The sequence below is a fragment of the Lampetra fluviatilis genome, chromosome 11 (assembly GCF_964198595.1).
Source record: "Lampetra fluviatilis chromosome 11, kcLamFluv1.1, whole genome shotgun sequence".
Classification (NCBI taxonomy): domain Eukaryota; kingdom Metazoa; phylum Chordata; class Hyperoartia; order Petromyzontiformes; family Petromyzontidae; genus Lampetra; species Lampetra fluviatilis.
In genome coordinates, this window is record NC_136285.1 from 721,683 (window position 1) to 748,592 (window position 26,910).

Below are 26,910 nucleotides of genomic sequence, written 5' to 3' on the forward strand. Positions count from 1 at the left end.
CAATATAACAATAGGCTAACTCATAGTAACGCGACAATACACGATGATAGGAAAGTCCTTAAAAATGACTGTTCATACAGAAAATTAAGAAACATGTGCCCAATGACAAAAGGGGGCATGAATTAATTCATTGGTAAGACTATGTGATTAAAATAAATATCTCAAAACAATAGTGCTCATGCGAGTGTGTAGATTTGTAACATAGGTTCTTATCAAACGGCTAGTGGACATCCATGAATTCATTGGTAAGATTTGCAATGAAAATAAATATATCAAAACAATAATATCCATGCGAGTGTGTAAATGTTTATACACTTGCATGGATATTGTCGATGGATTCATTGGTATGATTTTGCAATTAAAGAAATATCCCGAGACAATAGTGTGCATGCGAGTGTGTAGGTTTGGCTAATAGATGCTTATCAAATGGCTAGTGGACATCAATGAATTCATTGGTAAGATTATGCAATTAAAGAAATATCCCGAAACAATAGTGTGCATGCGAGTGTGTAGGTTTGGCTAATAGATGCTTATCAAATGGCTAGTGGACATCAATGAATTCATTGGTATGATTTTGCAATTAAAATTAATCTCTCAAAACAATAGGATTCATGCAAGTGTGTAGATTCATATCATAGATGCTTAGAAATGTGTAGTGTGACATCAAATGAATGCATTGGTACGATTATGTGATGAAAAGAAAATGTATACTCTTTGGTTCTTTCGGTTAAGTCACGCAGGTTGAAAGAACCAAAGAGTATAGATTCCTGCAGTCACGAAAGCTTCAAATCAAGATTGAAAATAAAATGAATGACTAAAATATTTCTAAACGACCATATTCATGCAACTCAAGGGGCAGAACAGTGCTTCTCCACGATCAGCTAATAGTTAACACCACCTTGGAATGACAACCCTTTGTGAAACAAAATAACACTTGGAACAATCTTATTGGTACCGATATGCGCATTGTGTGTGTGTTGGAGGGCAGTCACCACAAGGTCCAATGATTATAGCGGGCAGTACGGTTTGAGTTTTCCACGTACTATATCTGCTAACTGTGGTTCTGGGGTCCAGATGGCGGCACACCGTCGTGCAGCCTTTTTCCTCGTACCGAAAATACATCAGGTCCCCAGCAGGGGGCGATGGGTCGGCGGGTGTGTGTCTCGAACACACGGCGTTTGTTCTTGGCTGCGCTGTCAGGCTCTGTCCACCGCTGGAGTGGTTGTTGAGTCGGCACGCTGCTCACGCTGACGGCGGTGCCCATGCTGGCAGGGATCGATGGGTCCGGCTCCATCTGCGTTGGTGTACGCGATGGTCACATTGCCAGATAGCGCTCGCAGCTCGTCCGCTGGGCAGCAGCGCATCACCCCCCTTGGTACCAAGACACGCTTGATTGTGCCTCGAGCTCGACCTTTGCTGGAGGGTGCTTGTCTTCCGAGTCGGCATGCTCGTGGGTAGTCATTAGCCACTGCGCTGCTGGTCTTGTGAGGACCAGCTTGCTTTGCGCGGCCACCCTTGGTGCCCCCCTTCCTCCAGGAGGGCTCCTGCTGCTCCTCACTCTCCAAAACTCATAAAATGTATTTGCACACCTCTTAGCTTATCACAACTCTTGGCTAATCACAGTATTATATGAAAATGTATTCTCATATATCTTAGCTTTTCACAACTCTTGTAGCTTAATACAATACAACTTCTCGCAGTCCTTGACTCTGCAAGTGACTCAAAACATAAGGTTAAATTGCCTTTTGTTGTCTCGAGGGAGGAGTTCACAGGTATCTGTTACTGATAAATCCATATATATGAAAGAAAAACTATTACATAAAAAATAGGCAATATTACTCTTTATTTGAATTTTTGGAAAGGCATTTATGCAACAGCCTTCATGTTTATCAATTGCTTTGTGAATTGCCCCATTTCTTCTTCAGGCCAAGGCTATGTTACTTTTTATCATGAACTGCAACAAGGTAGAACATAGCACCTGCATCATAGCCTTGTGTTATTTGAATGGTGCAAATACCAAATGTATACATGATTAAATTGTGTGATCTCTTACAGAATGCAGATGGAGTGATTGTAGAGAGACAAATAAAAACCATCAAGTCCACAGATGAGGGAATAGTGGATGGAACATCATTCACAATCCCTGCTATTTCCAAGTAAGCTCACACGCAAAAAAATACATGTTTGATGTAAAATGATATAATAACCCACCACCTTATTGTGGTGGAGGGGTTTGTGTGTTCCAATGACCCTAAAAGAGCTATGTTGCCTGAAGTATTGTACTCCTGGCAGGATCTCCCTTGGTGAACAAATCTGGGGGGATGGTTTTTAATATAAAAATCAGAGAACCTCGTCCGAACAAGGTATACCGGGACACCCACCCTGGAGCCAGGCCTGGGGGTTGTGTTGGCCGGCAAGCGCCTGGTGGCCAGGTGACCCACATAACCTGGTCAGGCCCAACCTAAATTGGCTACGTGGCGCCGTCTTGTGGGCCCACCAGGATAAAGGGTGAGGGGCGGGTGTGATGACAGTATGGCAGCGAGAGGGATAGTCTCGGACAGACTGGATCTTGGCAATGGGCACAAGCTATTGGGATGTGGAATGTCATGTCATTGGGGGGGAAGGAGCCAGAGCTGGTGGAGGAGGTGGAAAGGTATTGACTAATATAGTTGGTCTCACATCCACACATAGCATTGGCACTGGAACCAAACTTCTTGATTGGGGGTGGTCTCCTATTCTGGAGTAACCCCTGGTGAGAGGCCATGGACGGGTTTGGGGATACTCACAAGTCTCCGGCTGGATGCTGTTCAGTTTGAGTTTGTCCCAGAAGACGAGAGAGTCGCCTCAATAAGACTTTGGGTCTCAGAAAGGAAAATTTTGACTGTTGTCTGTGCTTATGCACCAAACAGGAGTTCAGAGTATTCGGCCTTCTTGGAGATGGTGGGTACAGTGCTCGATAGTGCCGTCTACTAACTCCATAGTCTTACTGGGCGACTTAAATATTCAGGTGCGAAACGATGGCGATACCTGGAGAGGCGTGATTGGGAGGAATGGCCCTCCCTGATCTCAACCCGAACATTGAGATATCATTGGAATTATGCGCTAGTGATGGAATGTCAATAATAAACTTCATGTTAGAACACAAGGATGCTCATAAGTGTACTTGGTACCAGAGCACCTTGGGCCAAAGGTTAGTGATTGACTTTATAGTTGTGTAATGACGACTTGACACATTTCTCTTGAGATGGCACTTTAATGAAGACATGTTCACTTGACATCAGGCGGAGATCCCAATGCAACAGCGCCGAGTCTCCCGGCCATCTCCTTTATATATCAACATGAGACCACGCCCCCCTTTTCGATCATTCTCGCTGATTCTGGACACTACCGGCAGACTCTACCGTCCTCTTCTGTCACCTGACCACGCTCCCTTCTCGAACATTCCCATAGCTACCAGTTCCAATCACAACTGATACCCCTGTCATTACCTCCCATTGCCACTAGTGCATTCGTACTGTAAACTGACCTCCCTGTAATTACCTCCCACGGCCACTAGTTCCCTCACACCGCTTGCTGGCTCTATTGTCATTACATTTGTATCATTGGACCGAAGGCCGGATGTTCTGGACAGTGCGGGTGTACTGGGAACGTCTGGTGGAAAACCCAGTGCATAAAAATTTCAACTTCCAGAAAAACTTCTCCTACACTCCAGGGGAGGTCATGAACATTGAGTCCGAGTGCACGATGTTCAGGACCACGATTGTAAATGCAGCTGCAAAAAGCTGTGGCCTGAAGGCTACAGTTGTTGCCTGTCATGGCGGCAACCCTAGGACCCACTGGTGGACATCAGTGGTGAAGGAAGCTGTCAAATCGAAGGAGGCTTTCCGAGATATGCTTGGAAAAAGGTCTGCCGATTCAATTGAGAGGTACCGGATGGTCAAGAGGGTGGCAGCGGTAGCAGTCATTGAAGCGAAAGCCCAGGCATGGGAAGAGTTTTGAGAAGGCATGGAGAGAGACTACCACCAAGCATAAAATATATTCTGGCAAACCATCCAACCTTAGGAGGGGTTGACGGGACGTGGCTCAGGCTGTTTTCAGTAAGGGTAGCATAACTCTGAACTCAACTAAGGAGATAGTTGAGAGGTGGAAGGAGCACTTTGAGGAGCTCTTCAACCGAGTGGACATGCCCTCCTCTCAGGAGGCAGCTCTCGAAACAACTGGGGTTTTCTGATCCATCACGGCTGCTGAAGTCGCTGTGGCAGTCGAGGTCCTCCATAGCGGCAAAGCTGCTGGGGTGGACGAGACTCGCTCAGAGTTGTTGAAAGCGCTGGACAATGTAGGAGGGTCGTGGTTAACACGACTCTTCAATGTTGCATGAAAGTCGGGTACAGTACCTCTGGATTGTCAAACTGGGGTCGTGATCCCCATTTTTAAAAAAGGGGACCAGAGGGTGTGCTCCAACTACAGAGGGATCACACTCCTCAGCCTCCCAGGTAAAGCCTATGCCAGAATGTTGGAAATGAGACTGCGTCCAGTGGTCGAGCCTCAAATTCAGGAGCAGCAATCTGCATTCCGTCAGTCATGGAACAATAGATCATCTCTTTTCCTTCTCGTAGCTATGCGAGTCGTCATGGGAGTATGCTTCTCCAGTCTACCTCTGCTTTTTCGACATGGAGAAGGCATATGACCATGTTCCCTAGAATGTCTTGTTGGAGGTGCAGCGGGATAATAATGGACAGATGCTGCTTGTGTGTGCTATCCGGTGGTAGTGAAGTGAGAGCCAAGTTCTCGAACAAAGCTCTCGGTTTACAGGTCAATCTACGTTCCTACCCTCACCTACGGTCATGCGTTTTGGGTAATGACAGAAAGAATGAGATTGTGGGTACAAGGGGCGGAAATAAGGTTTCTCCAAATGGTTGCTGGGCTCTCTCCATGTTAGGGTGAGGATCTCAGTATTCCGGGAGAGCCTCAGAGTCCAGCCACTGCTCCTCCGCATTGATAGGAGTCAGTTGAGGTGGTTCGGGCACCTTGTAAGGATGCCCCCCGGTAGACTCACCCTGGAATTCTATCGGGCATGTCCCACTGGGCGAAGACCCCGGAACCAGCCCAGGACATACTGGCAGGACTATGTCACTCGGCTGACCTGGGAATGCCTGAGAATTCCCCAGGAAGAACAAGAGTCCGTCACCAGGAAAGGGAGGTCTTCTAATTTAGCAATCTTTGGAAGAATGTCATCAACAAGGCTATGCGTTAATTGTGTGTTAACCGACTCTGTGTTGCATTGCATTACATTTCCAAATTCTACTAAGTTTGTTTTCTCATTCATTCGTACCTGATGACGATTGCTTGTGTTGCAATTGAAACGTAATATTCTTCTTCTTGGTTCTTTCGGTAAAGTCACGTAGAATGAAATAATAAACGTCGTGAGAATGATTTTATTATGTTTTATTTTTATTATTTTATTATCTCCTTCTACGTGACTTTACCGAAAGAACCAAGATGAATCCCTGCAGTCACAAAAGCTTTAAATCGAAATTTAACGTCATATTATATTATTTAATTTATGTTCTTTCTACGTGACTTTCCCGAAAGAACCAAAGTGTACTCTTTTATACATATCAGGCGTGTTGGAAGAGGTTGGAGTTACCCACACTTTACCCCGCAGCGACCTGCTTTTGATTGACTTACTGTGCTACTGGCTGGAAAGGGGTGGTGGGGTAGTTGAGAAACCTGTCCCATTGTTGCAACTGCGGCGTCAAGAAATGGAATTTAACCGGCGACTTCTGGATGCATGTGATCATACGATTACACTCCTGTGGGAGCTGTTTTAATTTGTCAGTTAAACACGTAAACATGTTGTGTTCGTTTCTAGAGACATGCAGGTAACCAGCTCACACAGTTTTTAAAAGTTGTTTTAATGCACTAACCGGTAATACATTAAATACATTTTAACAACCCTAGAAATAATGATGCTCACGGTATTGTTATCCACAGACATGGCACTTGGAAGATTTTTGCCCGAATGAGTGGAGCACCCAATATCAACTCATCTGCTGAGTTTGATGTCCGGGAATACAGTATGTGAACATTAAAATCTTCATATTTAATCATAGCATTTGTCACTACATTGTGTTCTGCCCACATTCTTCAAGGTTCGTCTAGATTCTCCTATTTACTCCCTTAACTAAAAAAACCTCATGCAATGTAAGTGGGATTGACCATAGCATCCCAATGGTGCAAAATTATTTGCAAATTACTCTATTTGGATAACACATCGCAACATCGCCCTCCACTGACAGACTAATGCCTGCTTCCAGACCAGGTGCTAAGATACCTTGTACCTACAAGGACAGCTGCTACTGGGGGTGCCCTTTCAAAAATGTTTGCGATGACTTGTTATGTAAATCGATTATTAGGGTGTGATGCGCTCTGTGATGCCTGGACCTGAAGAGCGCTGTTTAAAGAACACATTATTGTACCAAGAATGTTTTATGGAACAATAAAGATATGTTAACATATAATGTCAAAACAGTGTCCTTAAATCAAAATGTATATGCTGTAATGTGATGTGTAGGGTTATAATTTATTTTATGTAATTCGTAAAAAAGTAAGATGTTTTATATGTGTATTAAACATACACACAAGCTTACTGGCACATGAATATTTCTCCAGTCTTGCCGACCTTTGAGGTGAAGATTAACCCCAAGCAAAGAGTGTTTCACATCAACGATGAAGAGTTTGTTGTGGACATCACTGCCAAGTAAGATAATTTAATATCGTTTCATCTATATTGAGGTAATAGATATTTACATTACATCACATGCTAAAGTCCACAACGCATATGTTAATAGTACCAATTTCATGCTTATAATCAGTGGACAATTGGCTAAACATTTGTAGTGTGTTATAGACTGAGTCTCACACACTGTAGTTGGAGGCAATACTTTTCATAAACACAACCCTAACAACTCGGTTTCTATAGCTAGGTGTCTATCTGTTCGCTATGTGCATGCGCGTTAGTGTCGCGAATGGGCCAGTCATCACATACACTGTCTGACCCACAATATCAGGCTACACTCAACCGACGAACGAGGAGCGACGAACGAAGACGAAAAGACGCGGGACTCCAGGCTGATCCCCACAATGGACCCTGATCCCTGTCGGGGCTCCCCCTTTATTTTCCTGGCTGTGGCTTTGCCACGGCCTCGGCCCCGCCCCCTACTGTATCAAGGCAGGGCTCTCGGCCCCTGGTCATGTGTCCCTCCAGTACCCGGCGCTACAGTATAGTGACAGTATATGTCACTACACATTTAAACAGCAAACACCACCTGTTACTATCCTGTTGAAAGATACCAAGAGGACAGTAGCATAGCCCATTGGTAGCGCATTGCCACCTTCCTTCCAATGTTCATAGTTCTAATTTGGCAGAACAACCTGGTTACTACTGTGGGCATATTAACTGTAGACTACTATACACCATCTGCTTCACAGTTGACGTAAAAGATCATGTGAAGTCATCCGAAACGAGTACGCAAGTGTGTGCAGGCCTCACGGTCCATATTTTGAAATGTTTAGTGGGTTTGTATGGAGACGGAGTCTTCGTAGGAGGCAACACGTATTTATTTATAACAACAATAACAGTAACGCTAGGTCCCTAACACGAAGGGGTAATGGCCCCTTCTATCCACAACCTGAGGAGGTATGGCCTCCGGGCTAACGTGCCCTAACTACTGGGGTTAACCACTCTTTAGCCCTCCGGCTAGCGGGACCTAGGTGAGGCTGACCCGACCCAGCCAAGGTCCTCGGGTCTCGACCGCTGGCCCACACAGACCCGGCCCTGAGAAGGGCGTCGGGTCGGGGGATCCTCAGGGTCCTAGCCTATTGACCACTGGCCTCACTGAGCCCCGGCCCTTATAAGGACGGCGGGGCTTGGGGTCCAGGGTCCTATCTTCAGGTGGGCTTCTGGGTCTTCGGCTTGACGCGAACTGCCTCAGCCGCTCTGGGGTCCGGCTTTTATGGGGCTTGCAGGGTCACCCCGCCCGTGGTCACGCCCACCATCTGAAATCTTCTCGAGGGACCTGGATTGTTGCGCAATCCTCCCCAGCCCCCCACCCGGGGGCCTGGGGTATCCCCCTCCGGTTCCCAACCGTCCCCCCCGGGATGCCTGACCCACGAGCCCTGCTTAGCACTGGCAGGACTCGCTATTGCCCCCTGTTGGCCCCTGACTGGAAGTACCTGTCACGTATAAAGATAAAATAATAAATTAAATTAAATACGACGTTTCGATTGCAACACAAGCAATCATCATCAGGTATAAATTAAATAGAAACACAAATCTAGTATACTTATAAATGTAATGTAATACAACAGAGAGTCGGATAACATAACAGTCAACACCCTATCTGGTTGATTACGTTCTTCCTGAGAATGCTAAATTTGAGAGAGAGATTAAACACAGAACCAGAAACATAGACAGACATATAAGCAGACAGATATCACAGAGATACATAGAGAGAGAGCAAGCATAGGCACAAAGAGAAACTACGCCTCTGTGTCGAGGCCTTAAATAGAGAAAGGGGGGGCGGGGAGAGAGGGAGGGGTTAGAGAAATTAGCATGTCCATGAGTGGAAACGGTGAGTGGCAAGGTGTAAAAAGCTTGAGAGAGGGGGGCAGGGGCGGAGAGAGAGGGCTTAGAGAAATTAGCATGTCAATGAGTAGCACGATGGGTGGTACGGTACGAAAGCTTGAAAAAATTAGGAGGCAGGGAGAGAGACACACTAAATTAACTAACCGAGCAAAAATTTCGAAATGTAATGCAATGCAACACAGAGGGTCGGTCAACACACAATTAACGCATAGCCTGGTTGATTACGTTCTTCCAAAGATTGCTAAATTAGAAGTTAAGTGTGAAATTTGAAAAAACACAGACACGAAGACCGATACACAAGCAGAGAGAGACAACGAAAAAACCCAGAGAGAGAAAGAGAGAAAAAACAAACTTTAAACTTCCCCGTAGAAGTGGTTCAAACTTAATTAAATTAAATACTAGCATAGTATTTAATTTAATTTATTATTTTATCTTTATACGTTACTTTACCGAAAGAACCAACGAATAATTCCTGCAGTCATGAAAGCTCCAAAATAAGTTTGGAAGTACCTGCTCAACCAAAGTGGTGGCGGCGTATTACGCCCAACAATTACCCACCACAAATGTACCCATATATTATTGACTTGCAATTACACAAAGCAACATCACCCTCGACTGTGAAACTACTGCAGACCGTGCCTGTGAAACAGATGGGTGTGGATGAAAATATACTAAACTATAAAAAAAAATTGTACTTGTATACTATGACTTTCCATCAAAGCCTGATTCACTGAACCTGTATTGCATTGTCTGGTATAAAACAACTTAAAGGCCCAAATAACACATATATACACATATTCGTGACAACCCCACTCAACCCACCAGTTAAATGCCACATCAGTAAAGCAACATAGGACCAGTATATCATCTTATTATATATAGAGCCTTTGTCCAAGGTGCTTTACGAAAATTATAACATTGTATATTGGATAATGGTTAAATTAAAGTGAGGTTATTAAAAGTGGTGTTATCGCTATGATAACATTAAGGAGGACAGGTTGGGGTGGTTAAGGAGGGGTAGGGACAGATGTTGGGCTTGTGACAGGGGTTTGGATAGTGATAGGGGTTGGTAGTGATAGGGGTTGGGGTAGTGATAGGGGTAGGCCTGGTTTTAGCTGGGGGTCGGGGACAAGGAGTAGTAGTAGGATAGTCAAGGGAGAAGGGATGGGGTTTAAGGGAGAAATGGAAGCAGGTTAAAGTGAAGATGAATTTTTAATGTGCAGTGGGAGTTTGTTCCAGTGAAGGGGAGATAAAGGGGAAAATGAATGAAAGCATGACTGGGTACAGGGCAAGGGAGGTACAGAGAGGGACAGTAGAGAATGGGAGCGGAGAGGATGGGATGGCTAAATTTCTCTTGAAATGCAAATTATTTTGTCAAGGCGTTCTCCCCCCCTCCAACCCAGCTTAAATAGACGCTCCAAGCCTGGGGTGTGTCATTCAGACTCTGTCTTCTCGACAGACCTGTTCTTCACCTGAGGACGGCTGCTTGCGTTGTGGCCGAAACGCCGTGAGAATTTTTTTATTATGTTTTATTTTTATTATTTTATTATTTCCATTCTACGTGACTTTACCGAAAGAACCAAGAAGATGAATCCCTGCAGTCACGAAAGATTAAAATCGAAATGGGAGGAGGTAGTTGAGGTGTTAAAAGAATGAAAAATTGGGATCTGGGGGATGGTAGATAATGAGAAAAGTGATGCAGTAGGGGGTGACTAAAGAAGATAGTTGAAATTCAAAGAGGAACATATTGTCGTTACAGGGAAAGGGGGGGGGAGTAATGATCCCAATGCCACCACCTTTGCCCACTGGATGGGGTGTGAGGAAGGACGGGGTGGCAAAAGAGGACAGGGCAGCAGGGGTGGCAGTGTTGAGTGGTGAGATCCAGGTCTGTGTGAGAGTAATGACATCGAGGTGGAAAGAAAGAAAGGCATAGAGGGTGGCTGCAGGTTTATTACAAACAGAGCGTGTGTTCAATAGGCCAAGTTTGAATGGCGTAAGTGTGCAAATACACGAGTGAAGATGTGTTTGAGTCTTGAGTGAATGTGTGTGAATGTAGAAGTAGGATTTATATCTAAATGTACATGTGTGAATGTATACAGATATTCCCTGTTCCGTATATATGGTAACCTTTTGGGGAACCCTAAGAATTATAAAAACATTTTTAGAAAATTACACTCCTGAGGCTCAAAAACGTAAGCGTGTGCTGTGCAATGCTGACTTACTGCTAGCTGTGTCTCCACGCTGTACATAAATATCACGCCTCAGATTCAGTCCCCATTAAGTAGAGATAGTCCCCATTTCCTGCACAGCCATGACCGTAGCATTTGATTGTGCATTCAATACATGGCTTCTGATTTTCGTGGGTTTTAACGTTTTGTTTTACATGGGAAAACCCAGTGTGCGCATTTCGAGAACATGCTATATGTATGTTGAACTTTTTTCGCACCGTAAGTAGCCAACCATGCTAATAGGGGGCATGAGGGAAGGACAACACACTGAACACAAACAACAGTAAATATGGCTGCATAAAATCAGGCTGTGCTTCGTTTTCTGATATGCATTAGATATTATTATTATTATACTCGTTTACCCAGGAAAGTCTCTCTGAGTCTCAATTTCATCTTGAGGAGGGTCCTGCCAAAATCTCCCAGTAGGGGCCATGTGGCTATGTGTAGTCTTGTTTGAGTCGTTTGCAGTCATATTCCAGCATTTTGGCCAATAATAGTTGCATTGTATATGGTTTAGAGAACCCAGATGAAACTCATGCAGATCAGGTGGAGAACATAAAAACTCCACCTAAAGAGGTGCCCGAGATGTTAATCGAACCCTGCCCTTCTTGCTGTGAGGCACGAGTCTTACCATTGCGTCACCCTGCTGCCCTAAACGTGCATAACTATTTATGTCTTTATTGTTACAGTTACTTTAATCAGGAACTCGTGTCTGGTACAGCATATGTACGATATTTTCTTGAAAACGGAGATGTACCAAAACTGGTTGATTCCAGTTCTACCACGGTAAGCAGTATGTTCTGAATTAATGTACATGTTCCTGTAATAACATTTTGTATTCACGCCATTCTTATAGCACAATAATATCACGAAGGCACTGTTTTTCAGACACAAGCTTTAGTAGTTTAACTGTAGGGGGTGATGTTGCAATGTGTAATCTCAATTAAGTAATTTGTGAGTAATTGTTTTACTTTGGCAAATTTGGACCATCACACCGCTCACAATGGCCTAATATTGAATTATGTCAGGGTAACTTTAATATGCACTATAAAGCAGACAGTGCGTATTTGTGTGGTTAATACAACCACAGTAATAACCAGGGAAGCCTGTCGGCTTCGAACTACTTACCTTCGAGGCGAGCGATGAGCATGGTTACTGCTGGGCCACTCCTAACACATCACATCCACGCAAAACATTTCTGGCACAATACATTATTTCTATAAGTGAAGAAGTTGACAGGCACGGAGTGACTTTTGTTCACTGCATACAAAACTGAGTCACATGAAACAAGTTCATAAGCAGTTGTTTATTTTACCTTCATAAGCTTGATTGTAGCACATGGTCTAGCGATACCGTGTTTGCCACATGTTGCAGAGGTTCGTGGTTGATACCCAGCCAGCTGCCCTGGTTACTATCATAGGTGTATTAACCGTAAAATACACACTGTCTGCTTGAGTGGATGTTAAATATCCCATAACTCAATTAAAACATGAATAGGCCATTGTGTGCTGGAGTTATGGTCCAAATTTGCCAACTTTGAAAATTCCCCACAAATTACTCAATTGAGAAATATGCTGCAACATCATCCCCTCATAACATATTAATGCCTGATCATGGGCAAGGTGCTAAGTCATCTGTGTAGCAAAGGGACATTTGTTACTAGGAGTGCCCTTTAAATGTTTGACATGATACATGATGTAATTCATTTATCACATTTAAAGTATTCTGAGACTCTCTGGCATGAAGGGTGCTCTATGAAAAAGCAGAATTATTATTGTGATTATTAAATAATAATGGCAGAGTATCATGTGCCAGCCTGGAGTAGGAGCTCATACACAAAACTGCTAGATACACAATTGGCATTATAACACTCAAACTAACAGAGACATGTAAACTGCAAGGGACGTTCCAAGTTTTATTGCCATCAACCAAGACCTCAACAATCTTCCTTGCTGCTGACTCAAGTCCCAATCCCCCATTTGGTTTTCACGCTATCACCATTCTAGAAACTCAGATTACGAATGAACGCTGGTGAAGAGTGGAACAATGTAGATGTTCAAACAACTCAAACAACTCATTCGAGACCCAAACATCGCACCTCCTGGCTTTGGCATTCCTCGAAGTTACCGGTGTAACCATCAACGGAATCGGAACATCTACAGGCCGATGCACATATCTCAATTCATGAATTGAAATTAAAGACACAAGTCACAGTTTTGCGACTGTGGCCATGCAATCGAAACGATGGACCTTGTAGCAAAACACTATCGTCTGTGCTCTTTCAAAGAAGGAATGGCAAAACTACACAAACTCTCTCTCCTGAGGCCCTCTCATGGCTTTCAGACATTGACATTTAGCTCCTTAACATATTTCCACGTGCAATAATATCGTATAATGATAAAATACTCACTAATGAGCTCGAATGTGTGGTTCTTGTCCTCAGCTTGTTGCAGGAGAGGGAATTAGCATTCTGAAAAAGGAGAAACTTCTTAAGTTGTTCCCAAATACGAAGGGTCTCTTGGCTTTCAGCCTCACAATAAAAGCAACTGTACTATCATCTCAAGGTGCGTACAATAATGTTGTTATTGCCATCATTATTGTGAAAATAATATTTGGCTGAGTAGCAGTGGTTTGAGTGCATGGGCTGCCATCAGAAGTGTACTAATATAAATTCTAGTCATGGCTCAAGACGGTCCTTTTATCCTTCAAGGTTGGTAAAATTAGTAGAAATTTGTGGTAAATCGACAGCGTTTTCCTACAAATTGACTCTCATATGTAAAAGTTGTGTAATATTACTGCGATGATTTGTCACCAACTTGCAGTCCCTAATTGGGTGGGAGGGTGGTGCAGTGGTCACTCGTGCCTCACAACAAGAAGGTCTCGAGTTCAGGATCTATTCCTAATGCCGCTCTTGTGTAGGGATTCTATGTTCTACCCCTATTATGAATGGGTTTCCTCCAGGTTCCCCGTGATCCTCTCCCATAACTTAAAAAACACACTTCCAACGCTGAAAGGTACCTGCAAATCACTCAATTGGGATTACACGTAATAACAACGACCCTGACTGCAAAAACTTGGCAGGACCCTGCTGAAAATGAGTTGAAATGCATTGCAATTTTCCTGGGTAAACATGCATAATAATGAAAAAATAATTTGCCCAAATACCACCACTTTGTGTTGGCATGTATATGTGCATTTAATGTATTGCACATTATATGTCATTAACCGAGTGGCCAATGGTCCTTCTAGACTTGTTTATTCAAAAGCATGTGTTCAAGTAAGCAAACTCTGAACCAGTTTCGTCTGATTGGATTCCACAAGTCTAATTTATTTGACAGAGCTTCTACTTTTATTGTGACACAATTATCAGGGTTAACATTTAGGGGCAATTTCCATGCTCTCGATTTCTCTTGTTATTGGGATCCAGATCCGCATAGATACTTGGATCTGGTTGACCAAGTCGGTCACCAATGCCATTTACTTGTTTCTGATAGAGCACCCTTTGCCCGAGGCATCTCAGGGCGCTCTACGTGCGATAAGCAACCTACATCACATCTCGCCTAAAATATTTGAAAGGGACATTCCAGTAGCAGCTGTCCCTGTGCGCACACGGTGACTGTACCTGCAAGCGAGCATTAGTCTGGCAGTAGGGAGAGATGATTGCTCAATGTCATCCCAAATCAGTAATTTGTGAGTAATTTTTCAAATTTGGACAATGATGCCAACACACAATGGCCAACTACTTTTGAATGATGTCAGGGAATCTTTCACATTCACTGCGAAACATAGTATTGTTATAGTTAATACATACTGAAGTAATAACCAGGGAGGCCTGCCGGATTGGACCGCAGCCTTTGCAAAAAGCGGCGAAAGTGTTAGCTCTGGGCCATGTCACCATGTTTGGAGTTGATTTATACACCCAATAGTTAATCTGAATGCAGAAGCAGTAATTACATATGTCTTCAACTTTAGCGGCAGAGACCGAAGAAGCCGAACTTGTTGGAATCAAAATTGTGGAATCTCGCTATCAGATCACCGCAACGAAGACATCACGATATTTCAAGGCCGAATTGCCTTACTTCATACAGGTACGATGTGGCACACACACAGGCTGTAGCCAGAGTGATATAATGAGTATAGTATGTGTAGGGGTGTTACGGAGGGGCTGTATACATAGGATCACACGGGAAACAAACACAGTGGGCGGGGCTTCGTGAGTGCACGGGGAGGTGCTCTCAACGACGTCCGCACAGGGCAGCCTGGGGGGGGGCTGGCCCCACCCCTCAGCGAGGGGTTTTGGTATAAAAGGGGATGAGCCGGAGAGCTCGGGGTAGAATGTTAAAGCTAAACCAGTGAAGACCGAAGATCGTCTAGCTAGAGCCCTGGACTCCCCTGGGTCGCCGCCCTTGTCAGGGCCGCGCAGGACCGAGCCAGCGGCGTGGTCCCGAGAACCAGAGCTAGTGCTCTGGGACTCCGGGTACCGTAGCCCGACTTACCAGTGTCGGGCCAGACAGCCTCCCCTAGCCCGTTAGTGGAGGACTAGGAGGTAGGTCAGAGATAGCTAGCAGTGTATTCCCAGCTAGCGGGTGAGGGGGCCGATACCCCCTCCAGTGTTGTATGTCCGCGGTTGTGACAACTGTTGCGGAATAAATACGTGTGCCTCAACCCCGGCGTCCAAGAGTCCTCAACGATATTACACATCGAACCAACATCTCACTCTGGGCCTGGTTGGGTGGGAATGTAGTGTAGCTGAGAGATGATTGACAATCCCGTACTCATCGTTATCTTGTTAAGAACAAATAAATCAAGTGCCACTGCCCAAAAGGTAACAAGAATGTGGCCAAATGCATGTGTATTTTGTCTGTGTGTCTCCGTGTCCGTGTGAGTGCCTCTGTCTCTTTGTGTGTCTCCGTGTTGCTTTGTTTCTGCGTGTGTCTTCGTGTCTCTATCTCCATTTCTAAGTGTGTGTCGCCGTGTCTGTATGTCTCTATACCCAACTTGCGCATGCGTGGCCGAGGGATGGTGGCTGATGTTTGTCGTCAGAGGTACCTTCACCCCCTTAGGCTTTGTCTAACCAAAGACTGACTCCAAGACGGGGTATGGAGGGGGGGGAGTTCGTTTCTCTGAGTACAGGACCCATGGACAAGTTGCTACCAGCCGAGTCAGCTGGACCAAGAGCTAGTCAGAGGGCACGCCTCCTCACTTGACAGCCCCATTCAGGAAGTCACCCGTTACCAATTTGACAATACCACAATAAAGTTGATGCTCCGTGGGTGCTGGTGGTGCCCATTTATTCAGAAAGTTAAGATGATCACACCTCCAGCACATGTTTGCACATGCCAGAAGCAGAGAATATTCATTTCCACGGGAACAAATATTGATAAAAAATATTAATTCCCCATAATGTTGAATGTTTGCATCCCCTTTTTTGGCAACAAAGGCATATTTATATACATATACGTCTTTATCAATGCCTTTCCAACTAAAATCATAACTTTAAGGCCACTTTCCAAACTTCCTTACGCTAACAAGTGTTTGTTTCCTTGGGGGTGAAAAAAACAAGTGCTTAAATTTCTTCCCTCCGCAAGAACAAATGTTTGTTCCTCGATAAACAAATATTCAGGGGGGAAAAATACTCGGGAATCAAAATCTGTTTACAGCCCCGTGAATAGCATGGAATAGGTCACCATGCCTTAGTCGCAATGCCACGATTCTGCAAGTGGAAACTCCAATCAAGAATTGCGTATTACGTTCCTAAATTTAATGGTTCCTAAACCTTACAAATGCAAGCAGTTGAGGAAAATGATTTACACAGGAAACCCCCTGCTATAAGTTCATAATCAGAATATTTATTGACACTGAATGAGGAATCTGATGAGCTATAAAGCTCTTTCACAGATGTCTAGCAGGGGCGGGTAACAACGGTTCAATAACAAACAATACAAAAACACGATACGAGTGTAAAGTACAGGAAAGGAAAACAAATCACCAAACACATGCAAATGAAACAAAGCCAACAACATCCTTCCATGAAAAGCCCACTGACCTATTAACTTATTTTTCAGTAGCGACCTGGCCACAAATGATAGTTCAACAAAGTGTAACTTTATAACAGCAAAATAATCTAAATCTCAATGCATGTTTTTAAATATGGAGGGAAAACTCGGAAGACCCAGAGAAAAAAATCCACGTGATCATGGAAAGAACATGCACACTTCAAATATTGATTTCAGTTGCCGCATTGTGAATTATTTCCTATATACGTTGTTGCTGTGTGAATGGAAAACCGAAGTATTGTTGGATAAGGAACATAGCTTTGGATTTAAAAAAATATATAAACAAGTCTAAGTTTTTAAATATATATTCGGGTTCATAATAGATCCTTAAGGTTAGGCTGTGTAATAATTTGACCAAATTTTACTCCTAAGAACATGCTTGGCTTGGAAACGTCATGTTGTAGGATACATATTCAATTATCAACCATTATAAATTGACCGACCCTTAGTTTAAGCTTCGGTTATGTCCAGGAGATGGTGAGGGCATGTGAGTCACGTGCGGCATAGGGGGGAGGGTCAGTTCAAGTCGGCTCTAGGAACTTCTGGGTTAGGTTGGGGTTTTAAAACAGAGGTGGGGGGGATGAGTGGGAAGATTGGAGGTGCTAGATAGATTTTTGCATCAGATAATCGTGAGAGGTGGGGGGGGGGGGGTTGTGGAGGCCTGCATCCAGCAGGCTGATAATGATGTTGTACCCCTCAATGATTTGCTGCTTCCCATACACAGGTGGAGGTTCGGAATGCTGATGGTTCACCCTCGAAAGAGGTGGACGTTGTTGCTAAAGTGCAAGTTGGTTCAAACACCATTAATCCTCAGAAGATGCGCACTGACTCCAACGGGTTGACTTCATTTACTGTGACACCACCAAATGTCAACCAACTGACAGTCACGGTGAGTTTCATTGTTGTGGGTGTAAAAAGGTCGGGTCAGGAGGCAGACCTCATCTATGTAGTTGGACCAGGTTTGCCTCGAGGGCCTCCCATTTTCTCCAAGTCTGTTATTCTGAGTTGGTCGACCTTATGTGAATTGATCTAGCACCTGTGGCAGTGGTGTATTTATATACAGTAGATCATCGATTATCCTGTGGCTTAAGGGGGTACCGGATTTAAAAAAACACCAGATAATCACATTATTTAAAATAGCTTGTTTTTGCACATTATTGCATAACATGTTTTTAGGTGTTATGTATGTATTGTTTAGCGTTAAAAAAAATTACGATGTGAAATTGGCATAAACATGCAAAAATAAATATCCTACTGTAAAACGTTACTGCATTTGCTGTACCGTACTTACTGATCCAATCGTGTATGGGGTGATGTATGTACTCTCTTGTTTCAAGAGAGTACGTACGGACTGATGCAGCCTTTAGACCGGTGATATATCACCAACAGTCCAACAGTCCAACTGTTGGTGATATCTCACTGCAGGCTTTTCATCTTCTTTCAATACAAGTTGCTCCTCCACAAACTTCATGATCTGTTTTTTCCAAGTATGTTGTTCTATAGTGATGTTTTCTGCCTTGACTTTGGAAATCAAAATGTAGGTGACTTCAAATATTTTGTGTGGTTCTACCTGACAATGTCAGGCACCAAACTTTGAAAAAGCATAGACATAGAGATCCCACTGGCCATGATGAATTGTCCATGTGAACATGACCAGTTCAAAAATCATCTCCATGTATCTCCACCATAATGCAAAGTTCACATTCTCTTAAGACAAAATGTTAAAAACTCACAAATTTAGTGCTGGAAAGGGTGCTAATTAAATTATCAATAAAATAGAATAGTGCTTGTAGGAAGCAAGGGAACAATACCGTTTGTTTTCAGAAGTCATTGTTCGATAGGTCACGAGATCATAGTCTTGCTGACCAATGTAAGTGAGGAAAGGTGGGATCCAGGATGTCACAGTGCCTAAAAAGTACCTTTTTGGATCCTCATACTATCGGTGTATACTTTTCCTTCCAAGACCTGAGCCACTGAGCCTTCAGCCAATACTACTTTCAACCCAAGTTTCAGCCAGACCACATCCTGCCATGTGCCAACCGATTGTCCTCCGTTAGTTTATATGTATGTTGAACTTTTTTCCATATTGAGGCCACCTATTTCCAGTGTAATGTGTTCCTGAAATTCTAGTGTGGACCATTTCAACTCCATTTTTAAATACAGTTCTTGCTCTACAATCAAGATGGCTAAATGATTATTAAGTCTATGTTCTATTGAGACATATTGCTTCAACATATATATCGCAGCAGTTATTTCAGGGTTGTTGTTGTGTACATTCTTATTGAATTTTGTCCAGCTTGTTTTCTCCTCAATGACATGACGGGTCAGGATGAAAGCCAAGCCATGCAGTCAGGCATTGCATCTTGAGGTTGGGCATACCACACAGGCATAACAGACTGATAAGATACTGCTTTAACTTTTTCTCCACCAATCCTAGCTGGAAAACTTTCATTCAAATTGGTGGGACATCCAAGGAATTTTTCTTTGGGAGCTTCACAGAGCTCAAAATGTTATCTGTTCATAAACCCCCATTTTGAAAAGTTACCATTTGTATTTTTTGAACATTTCTAAAGTTTCAAAACATGCACCATTACAATGTTTTACATGGATAACACCGCAAAAAGTTTTGAAATTTTAACTGTAGTTGCTTTGGAGCTGATTCATCACAATGTATTGATTTGGCAACTATCTTGGCCGCCATCTTAAATTGCGTGCTTCAGGCCAAAAATATGGTTTGGCTACGGCGGTTTTCATAATCGGTAGAATAAAATAACCCTAATATCATATTTTGGAAGCCTGTTACATGATCTGCCTCTTGCATCATTATTTAGGCCCTTTCTAGAATTTAATCCACACAATGACATCACGAAAAAGGACCATGTAAAAGGGTATTTATAGTGATGGCAGGTGAACTCCAAAACAGGGTTTGGTGTGCATGTTTTATCCATAACTCACAGGTTCGCAATAGCAGCATCATCAAACCTAGAGTCCTCATTAATCACCACTTTCAACAGCAGCAGCAACGGTATCAGTGCCTGCAATAATGCAGCCACAACATTCTGCCTTTCTGTCGAATCTCTGGCTTTTACAGTCCGTTTTTATACGGCCAGCAAAGCCAATTACATATGCACAATCTGCATAATACGTGCCCTCTCCCACCAATCAAGTGAGGTATTGTTGTTATGTAACTATCCGCTATCCCGATTTATGCCACTGTTCCCAAGTGGTCAATCATACACAAGACCATGAGTTTACAAGAGCGGACAATGCCCCCTGCATCCATAACAATAGAACGTTACACTGTTCTGTCATGTGACAAGTGTTCCCACCCTCTTGCGGACAATACAAACGTAACCACAACAGCACTCTTATTCCATACCAGTTGTGAGGTTGTAAAATTGAATGGACACTTAATTTGTGTAATTCATTATTGTTTTTTTGTTGAGGTCTAGCTCTGGCTACTCTCGGATTTGGGCAGGGGATGTAGCAAAGCCGTTGTGGGGCTGGTAACAATAACAGTGATACACCACTAAGGAGAGTGAACTTCGGTGGGAGGCAAAAGGGAAATTTGGGGTCGAGGGCTCACCCTTGTACTAGCCCTAACGTGACCTATCCCCAAAAAATAGTACGATTCATAACATCGGCTGCGAGAACCTACGTGCAAAATACATGAATTTGTGTGTCATGATGAAACGTATCTGTCCATCTGGTTGTTTGTGTGTAGGTGAGAACGGACGAACGACATCCACCGAATGAGCAGGGAGAGCTGGTGTACACAGCTCAGAAATATGCATCTGCAAGCTATATGCACATTGATGTGGCACGAATCATGCGATTGGGCGAAACCCTGAACGTGTTTCTGACTGCCAAAACCACGCAGCTCAATGCTGTAACACACTTTACATACATGGTACGTATAGTATTGGTGTGGCATTTTATTCAGATTTCTGACTTCCAGTTAGAATTTTTTTTATAATCTACTAAATTTGGCAATTGCACAATTTTAGCCATTCAAAAACATACAATATTGGCCAAATACCCCAATACAGAAAAATAACTTACAAATTACTCAATTAGGATTACACACAGCAGCAACATTCCCCTCTCTTGTGAAAACCTGGCAAAACCCATCTAAAATAACTTTTGGTAAGAAACGCAATAAAGGAAATCACAAAAGAAGGCAATGCTATGTTTCCCAGTCTGCATGTTTCACAGCAAGGAGCGATGTTGTTATGTGGAATCCAAATGAGGTATTTGCGAGTAATTTCTTGAATGTGGCACCGGCATGCAAAGGCCAACTTGTTCCAAATGAAGTTATGGGCTCTTTAACGTCCACTGTGCAGCAAATGGTGCGTATTATTTTTATGCTTAATACACTGCTTTTAAAAACCAGAAAGCAGTGAATGCAATGCCACTGGGCCATTTCACTGTCTCAAAATGTGAAAAATTCTAAATCAAATAGTGATATTTATGACATTACTGGTTTGCAGTAAGCATCCGGCAGCTACCCTGGTTATTACTGCAGGTGTATTAACTTTAAATTCACACTGCCTGTTTCAAAGCGGTTGTTAAAGACATCCTGCTGTCATTAGACATGAGTACGCCATTGTGTGCTGGCGTCATGGTCAAAATAAAAAAAAGGACTAAATTACTAAATTAGCATTACACACAGCAATATCGCTCCATATCGTAGACTATAATCCATCAATGTAACACAGCGTCTTCCTTAGTGACCACCCTGTGCCATAAGAATGGCAAACGTACCTAAGATATCATTATACCCTGCCATGTGGCAAGAGGAATGCAAGTTAGCAAATTGTAACACATGGTCCATCACCAGTTACAGTGTTCTAATGTCCTTAAGGAAACATGAATCCTTCTCAGCATGTATCTTCAGCTCCTGGTGTATGCCAGCAAGATGCTCTGTATGATGCTCGTGTCAGAAGGTACCGTTATGGCCCAACTGCATAAGCTGCCACCCGCCACGGGGATGAGATGATTCAATTACGTTCCCAAGGCAACAGTTCAACTTCACCGTTATGGATAAAATGTAGCATAGACATATTTTTGAGAGATGTTTTTGATAGCCACCCTCTTTTACTCCCAGGCATATCAGATCGTTTCATACACGATTAGCGACTTGCATCACATCTCATCTCGACACATTTGAAAGTGCACCTTCATCTGTCTATTTGTATTTGTGGCACACTGACTCAGCACCTAGCCTGCAAGCGGGTATTAGACTGGCAGTAGGGTTGATTATTGCTGTTGTGTGTAATCCCATTTGAGTAATTTCGAAGAACAGATCTTTTCGCTTGTCCCTTTAATGCAGCGTGCAATCAATTGCAGGTGCTGACACGAGGCGTGATTGTGAAAACTAACCGCAAGACCAAAGAGTCTGGAGGAGGGCCCTCCAACGTGAGAATACCCATCACACCTGACATGGCTCCTCGCTTCCGTTTCGTGGCCTACTATATCCTGCCAGGCGGCGAAATTGTAGCGGACTCTGTAACAGTGGAAGTCACCGAATTGTGCAAAAGCCAGGTATGTGTTTAAAGGAAGCGTGTGCATCACTCGGATCATAAGCAGCATATTATGTGGGTATATGCACATGCTGTGTTTTCGTGTGAAGGGAATGTAATTTGCACAGGATGCAGTGCCAATTGCCATTGCTGTGCACATGGCGATTGTGTGATTAATATTGGGTATGACAGTGAACTACCAACAGATTTTTGAAACATCTGTTTCAGGCCAATTTCATGAATGTGTTTTTTATTGAAATTATTGAGGGGAAAACAACTTGTTTAACAGAAGGAAAGCATGTTTGGTATTGCTGGGGTTGGTTAAAGGATAAACCCTAAACCGGAATAACCATTTTCGTAATCAATTACGAATTATGAGAGTCACGAAATGGTAATCGTTTGCAGTGAAATTGTAGTATTAAGAGGTGGGCGTACTCAATCTATATCCCACCACGTGTGACCTGTCAGTCATAGTATAACTGTGGTGTACCCATTTATATGTTTGGGTGGATAGAGGCAGTTACCGGTAATGCAATAAAATCTGATATTATTTTCTTAGAGATACCCAACTAAAATAAAAATGTAATAAATAAAATAAAATTTAAATAAATCACGACGTTTCGAGCACAACACAAGCGCTCATCATCAGGTGGAAATGGGGTGAAACATATAGCGAGGGAACACATAGGGGGACATCACGTACATAGCACATAGAGAACGGCAAACTGCACGTAACTAGGAGATGGGAGACGAGAAACTCAACAGACCTTATAAACATAATGTGATGCAAACCAGTCGGCCATCAACACAGTTAGACACTAACCTGGTTGTGTGTATGTCTCTTGGTGTGGTGTTGCCCTGGTTGTCCCTCTGGGCTGCCCAAAAATATCTCTCTCTGTGTGTCTTCTCTGTTTTATGTACCTCGTGTCTGTTCACGAGTCCTTGTCCTCTGTTTTACGTTGGCATGTTCAGCTCAGATGATGAACACGAGATATTTAGCAGTCTTTTGAAATACGTGGTCAACCAGGTTAGTGTCTTAACTGTGTTGTTGGCCGACTGGTTTGTATCACATTATGTTTCTAAGGTCTGTTGAGTTTCTCGTCTCCCATCTTCTTGTTGCATTTGCTTACGTCCAGTTTGCCGTTCTCTATGTACTATGTACGTGGTGTCCCCCTGTGTGTTCCCTCGCTATATGTTTCACCCCATTTCCACCTGATGACGAGCACTTGTGTTGCGCGTGAAACGTCGTGATTTATTTCAATAAAAATGTATTTATTTAAATTGTATTTTATTTCTACATACGTGACTTTACCGAAAAAAAAACAATAAGTATAATTTCACGAAAACTTCAATCCTAGATTATACCCAACTAAGATTGATTAAACATTCTTCTCTGTCATGTCTCCCAATTATTGTCGTGGGGCATCTATCAACATATTCCCTGCAACGATCCGTTGCGATATTTCTCTCCAGCACACCTGTGTGCTGAAGCAGGAATTAATCGGCACGTTGTTTCATGTGCCAATTGTATTCATTGGCCGTCGCGTGAAGGAGGGTTTACGACACAAATTTTATTCACACGACCTGACCCAAAAGTAACCAATTATGAAGCATCTCCCTGAAATTTTCTAATTGAGTACTTAACACCTCGTTGTGGTTGCAGTACACTTATAACGTGTATACCGACTAGATCTTACGTTTTCGTGACTGCAATGATCCATACTCTTTAGTTCTTTCGGTGAAGTCACGTAGGTATAAAATAAAATGAATTCTAAATAAAACTAAATAAAAAATAAATCAAATCACGACGTTTCGGAAGCAAACAAGCTTCCGTCATCAGGTGCGACAGCCACAGCAAGAAACAAATTGCTGTAGTGGGCAAAAGAGTTGCTTGTGACAAGAGATTATATAAGGTAAGAGGAGGGGAGGAGCCAGGGAGGAGAGATGGAGAGGGTGGGGGGGTGTGGAGTAGGCGGGGGGGGAGCTCTGCCAACTGTGGAGTTAACACTGCTGGTGCGACACAATGCCGGAGCTGGGCCTGGGGGGGTAGAAGGCTGAAGAAACTTGAGATGAAACTGGAGATGCGGGTATGAAAGCAAACTATAAAGCAATTTAGATTTGACCTGGTTAATGACATCCTTCCAGTGATTGCTCAATTTGAATCCATCTTCTCGGTTGAATTTATGTCTGTGTTATTATATCTGGATGGCTTCATGAACAAACCTTTGATAGTAGCCTGATGGTTTGCAGAATACCTTGGTCTCGGAAAAGACAATATCATGAGAGCCCACAACGTTGTAGCAGTGATCAGCCATGGCGGAAGAGTTAGTTCTGCCGTGTTTCAAATCTGCCTTGTGCTCGCGAAAACGGTCCCATACATGTCGTTTCGTTTTCCCAATGTAACAATCACCACAAATGCAACTCAGTTTGTAGACTCCAGGGTATTGCATGTCAGGAATGACATCCTTTACGGATGGGATTAGATCACGGATTTTGTGTACTGTACTGAATCGGACCTGGATCTTGTGTTTGTTTAAGATTTTGGAAATCTTTTTGGTAACACCTGCTATGTATGGTAACGTGATGGTTTTGATCGGAGTCTCGGGGTTGTTTCTTCGTGGTTGGAGAAACAGCTTTGCGGATAATACGGTCCGAATATCCATTCATCTTAAGGGCCTGGTGTATGTGTTCCAATTCACTGGCTAGGTGGTGTTGTTCAGAAATGCAGTGGGCACTATGGTGTAGTGTTTTGATGAGGGACACGTGATCACTGCTACACCGCTGTGGGCTCTCATGATATTGTCTTTTCCGAGACCAAGGTACTCTGAAAATCGTCAGGCTACTATCAATGGTTTGTTCATGAAGCCATCCAAATATATAAACACAGACATAACTTCAACCGAGAAGATGGATTCAAATTGAGCAATCACTGGAAGGATGTTATTCACCAGGTAAAATCTTTATTGCTTTATAGTTTGCTTTCATACCCGCATCTCCAGTTTCATCTCAAGTTTCTTCAGCCTTCTACCCCCCAGGCCCAGCTCCGGCATTATGTCATACCAGCAGTGTTAACTCCACAGTTGGCAGAGCCCCCCCCCGCCTACTCCACACCCCCCCACCCTCTCCATCTCTCCTCCCTGGCTCCTCCCCTCCTCTTACCTTATATAATGTCTTGTCACAAGCAGCTCTTTTTTTGCCCACTACAGCAATTTGTTTCTTGCTGTGGCTGTCCCACCTGATTACGGAAGCTTGTGTTGCTTCCGAAACGTCGTGATTTGATTTATTTAGATTATTTTATTTATTTATTTATTTTATACCTACGTGACTTTACCGAAATAACTAAAGAGTACGTATACAGACGTGTGTATAATTATTACATATACACCTTTTGGATGGTGAAAATACATTTCATGAGATGAATAGTCATTAATCTGCATATGTTCTCTAATCCGTGTCTTTCTCTTTCTTTGCCTGAATGTGATGCCGAGTGTGCATCCTTTCGTGCCTCTGCACACTTTTCAGTTTTGTTCCATGTTGTTGTTCATGACAGCGTGTTTCTGAACCCCACGTCATACCTGAATATCTCTATATGAAGTAAATATGCATGCCCTTCTCGACATCATCTTCAACCGTGGTTATATTTAGATGCTGAATATATCCATGCCAATTAAAGTTTTCCCTATCATAATTATAAAATTGAGTGTAACTTTCCTGGGTAAATAAGCACCATAACAACGATAATAATGTTGAAATCAATATAAGCTCTTGTCCGTCTGACCCTCCCTCCTGATACGATTGTGTACCCCGTGCATTTGGAGGGTGGGTAGGGAGGGAGGTGTAACGTGAGCTTATGAACCCAGCTCCACACTCGGATGTGGGTGACGTAATCACGCAAATGTGCACTGTGGCACCACTGCAGTGTACCTGCAAGCCAGCCTGCCAGGAATTCAGAAAGAGAGCCAGCACAATTATTTGACTATATATGATTGCACATAATAATAAATGTAATAAACGAAAATACATATTGCTACAAAGTGTAATGCTATAGTTCACGTGCTGGTGCTGTGGATTGTTGCATTGCAGGATCCTGAGAGCTCGTGGAGTGAATTGACCATGGCTGATAACTACAATGCTGCTGTTGCCATGAACTTAATGGCAGCTGCACCATACTCTATATTCCTGGTCGTATCATATTTGACAACTTTTTATGTCATGAAAATTTGTTCCTAACGAGTTTGATATTTTCTCTCCTCAGGTGTCTCTTTCTTTAAAAGGCCGCCCCACATTGGAACCAAAGGCCATGCTAACTTTGGATTTGATTGGGGAACCTGATGCCAGAGTAGGTCTGCTCGCTGTCGATCAAGCCGTCTACGCTGTCAACCGTAAACACCGACTTACACAAGACAGGGTGTGTATTCACATTTGCATGGCACTGCCATTCGTACATTTGGTGTTCG

At 43.2% G+C, this 26,910-nt stretch overlaps 1 protein-coding gene across 1 annotated transcript in view; it reads left to right on the plus strand.

The window, feature by feature from the left end:
* The window catches only part of LOC144934715 (complement C3-like), a 161,342-nt gene that overhangs the window by 36,610 nt on the left and 97,822 nt on the right, over positions 1-26,910 (plus strand). The window contains exons 5-14 of the mRNA XM_078860768.1: positions 2,056-2,156; positions 5,995-6,077; positions 6,673-6,760; positions 11,565-11,661; positions 13,319-13,439; positions 14,848-14,963; positions 17,656-17,820; positions 20,656-20,841; positions 22,281-22,475; positions 26,709-26,861. Of these exons, the coding sequence (XP_078716894.1) occupies positions 2,056-2,156; positions 5,995-6,077; positions 6,673-6,760; positions 11,565-11,661; positions 13,319-13,439; positions 14,848-14,963; positions 17,656-17,820; positions 20,656-20,841; positions 22,281-22,475; positions 26,709-26,861 (1,305 nt within the window). The remainder of the gene's footprint in view (positions 1-2,055; positions 2,157-5,994; positions 6,078-6,672; positions 6,761-11,564; positions 11,662-13,318; positions 13,440-14,847; positions 14,964-17,655; positions 17,821-20,655; positions 20,842-22,280; positions 22,476-26,708; positions 26,862-26,910) is intronic.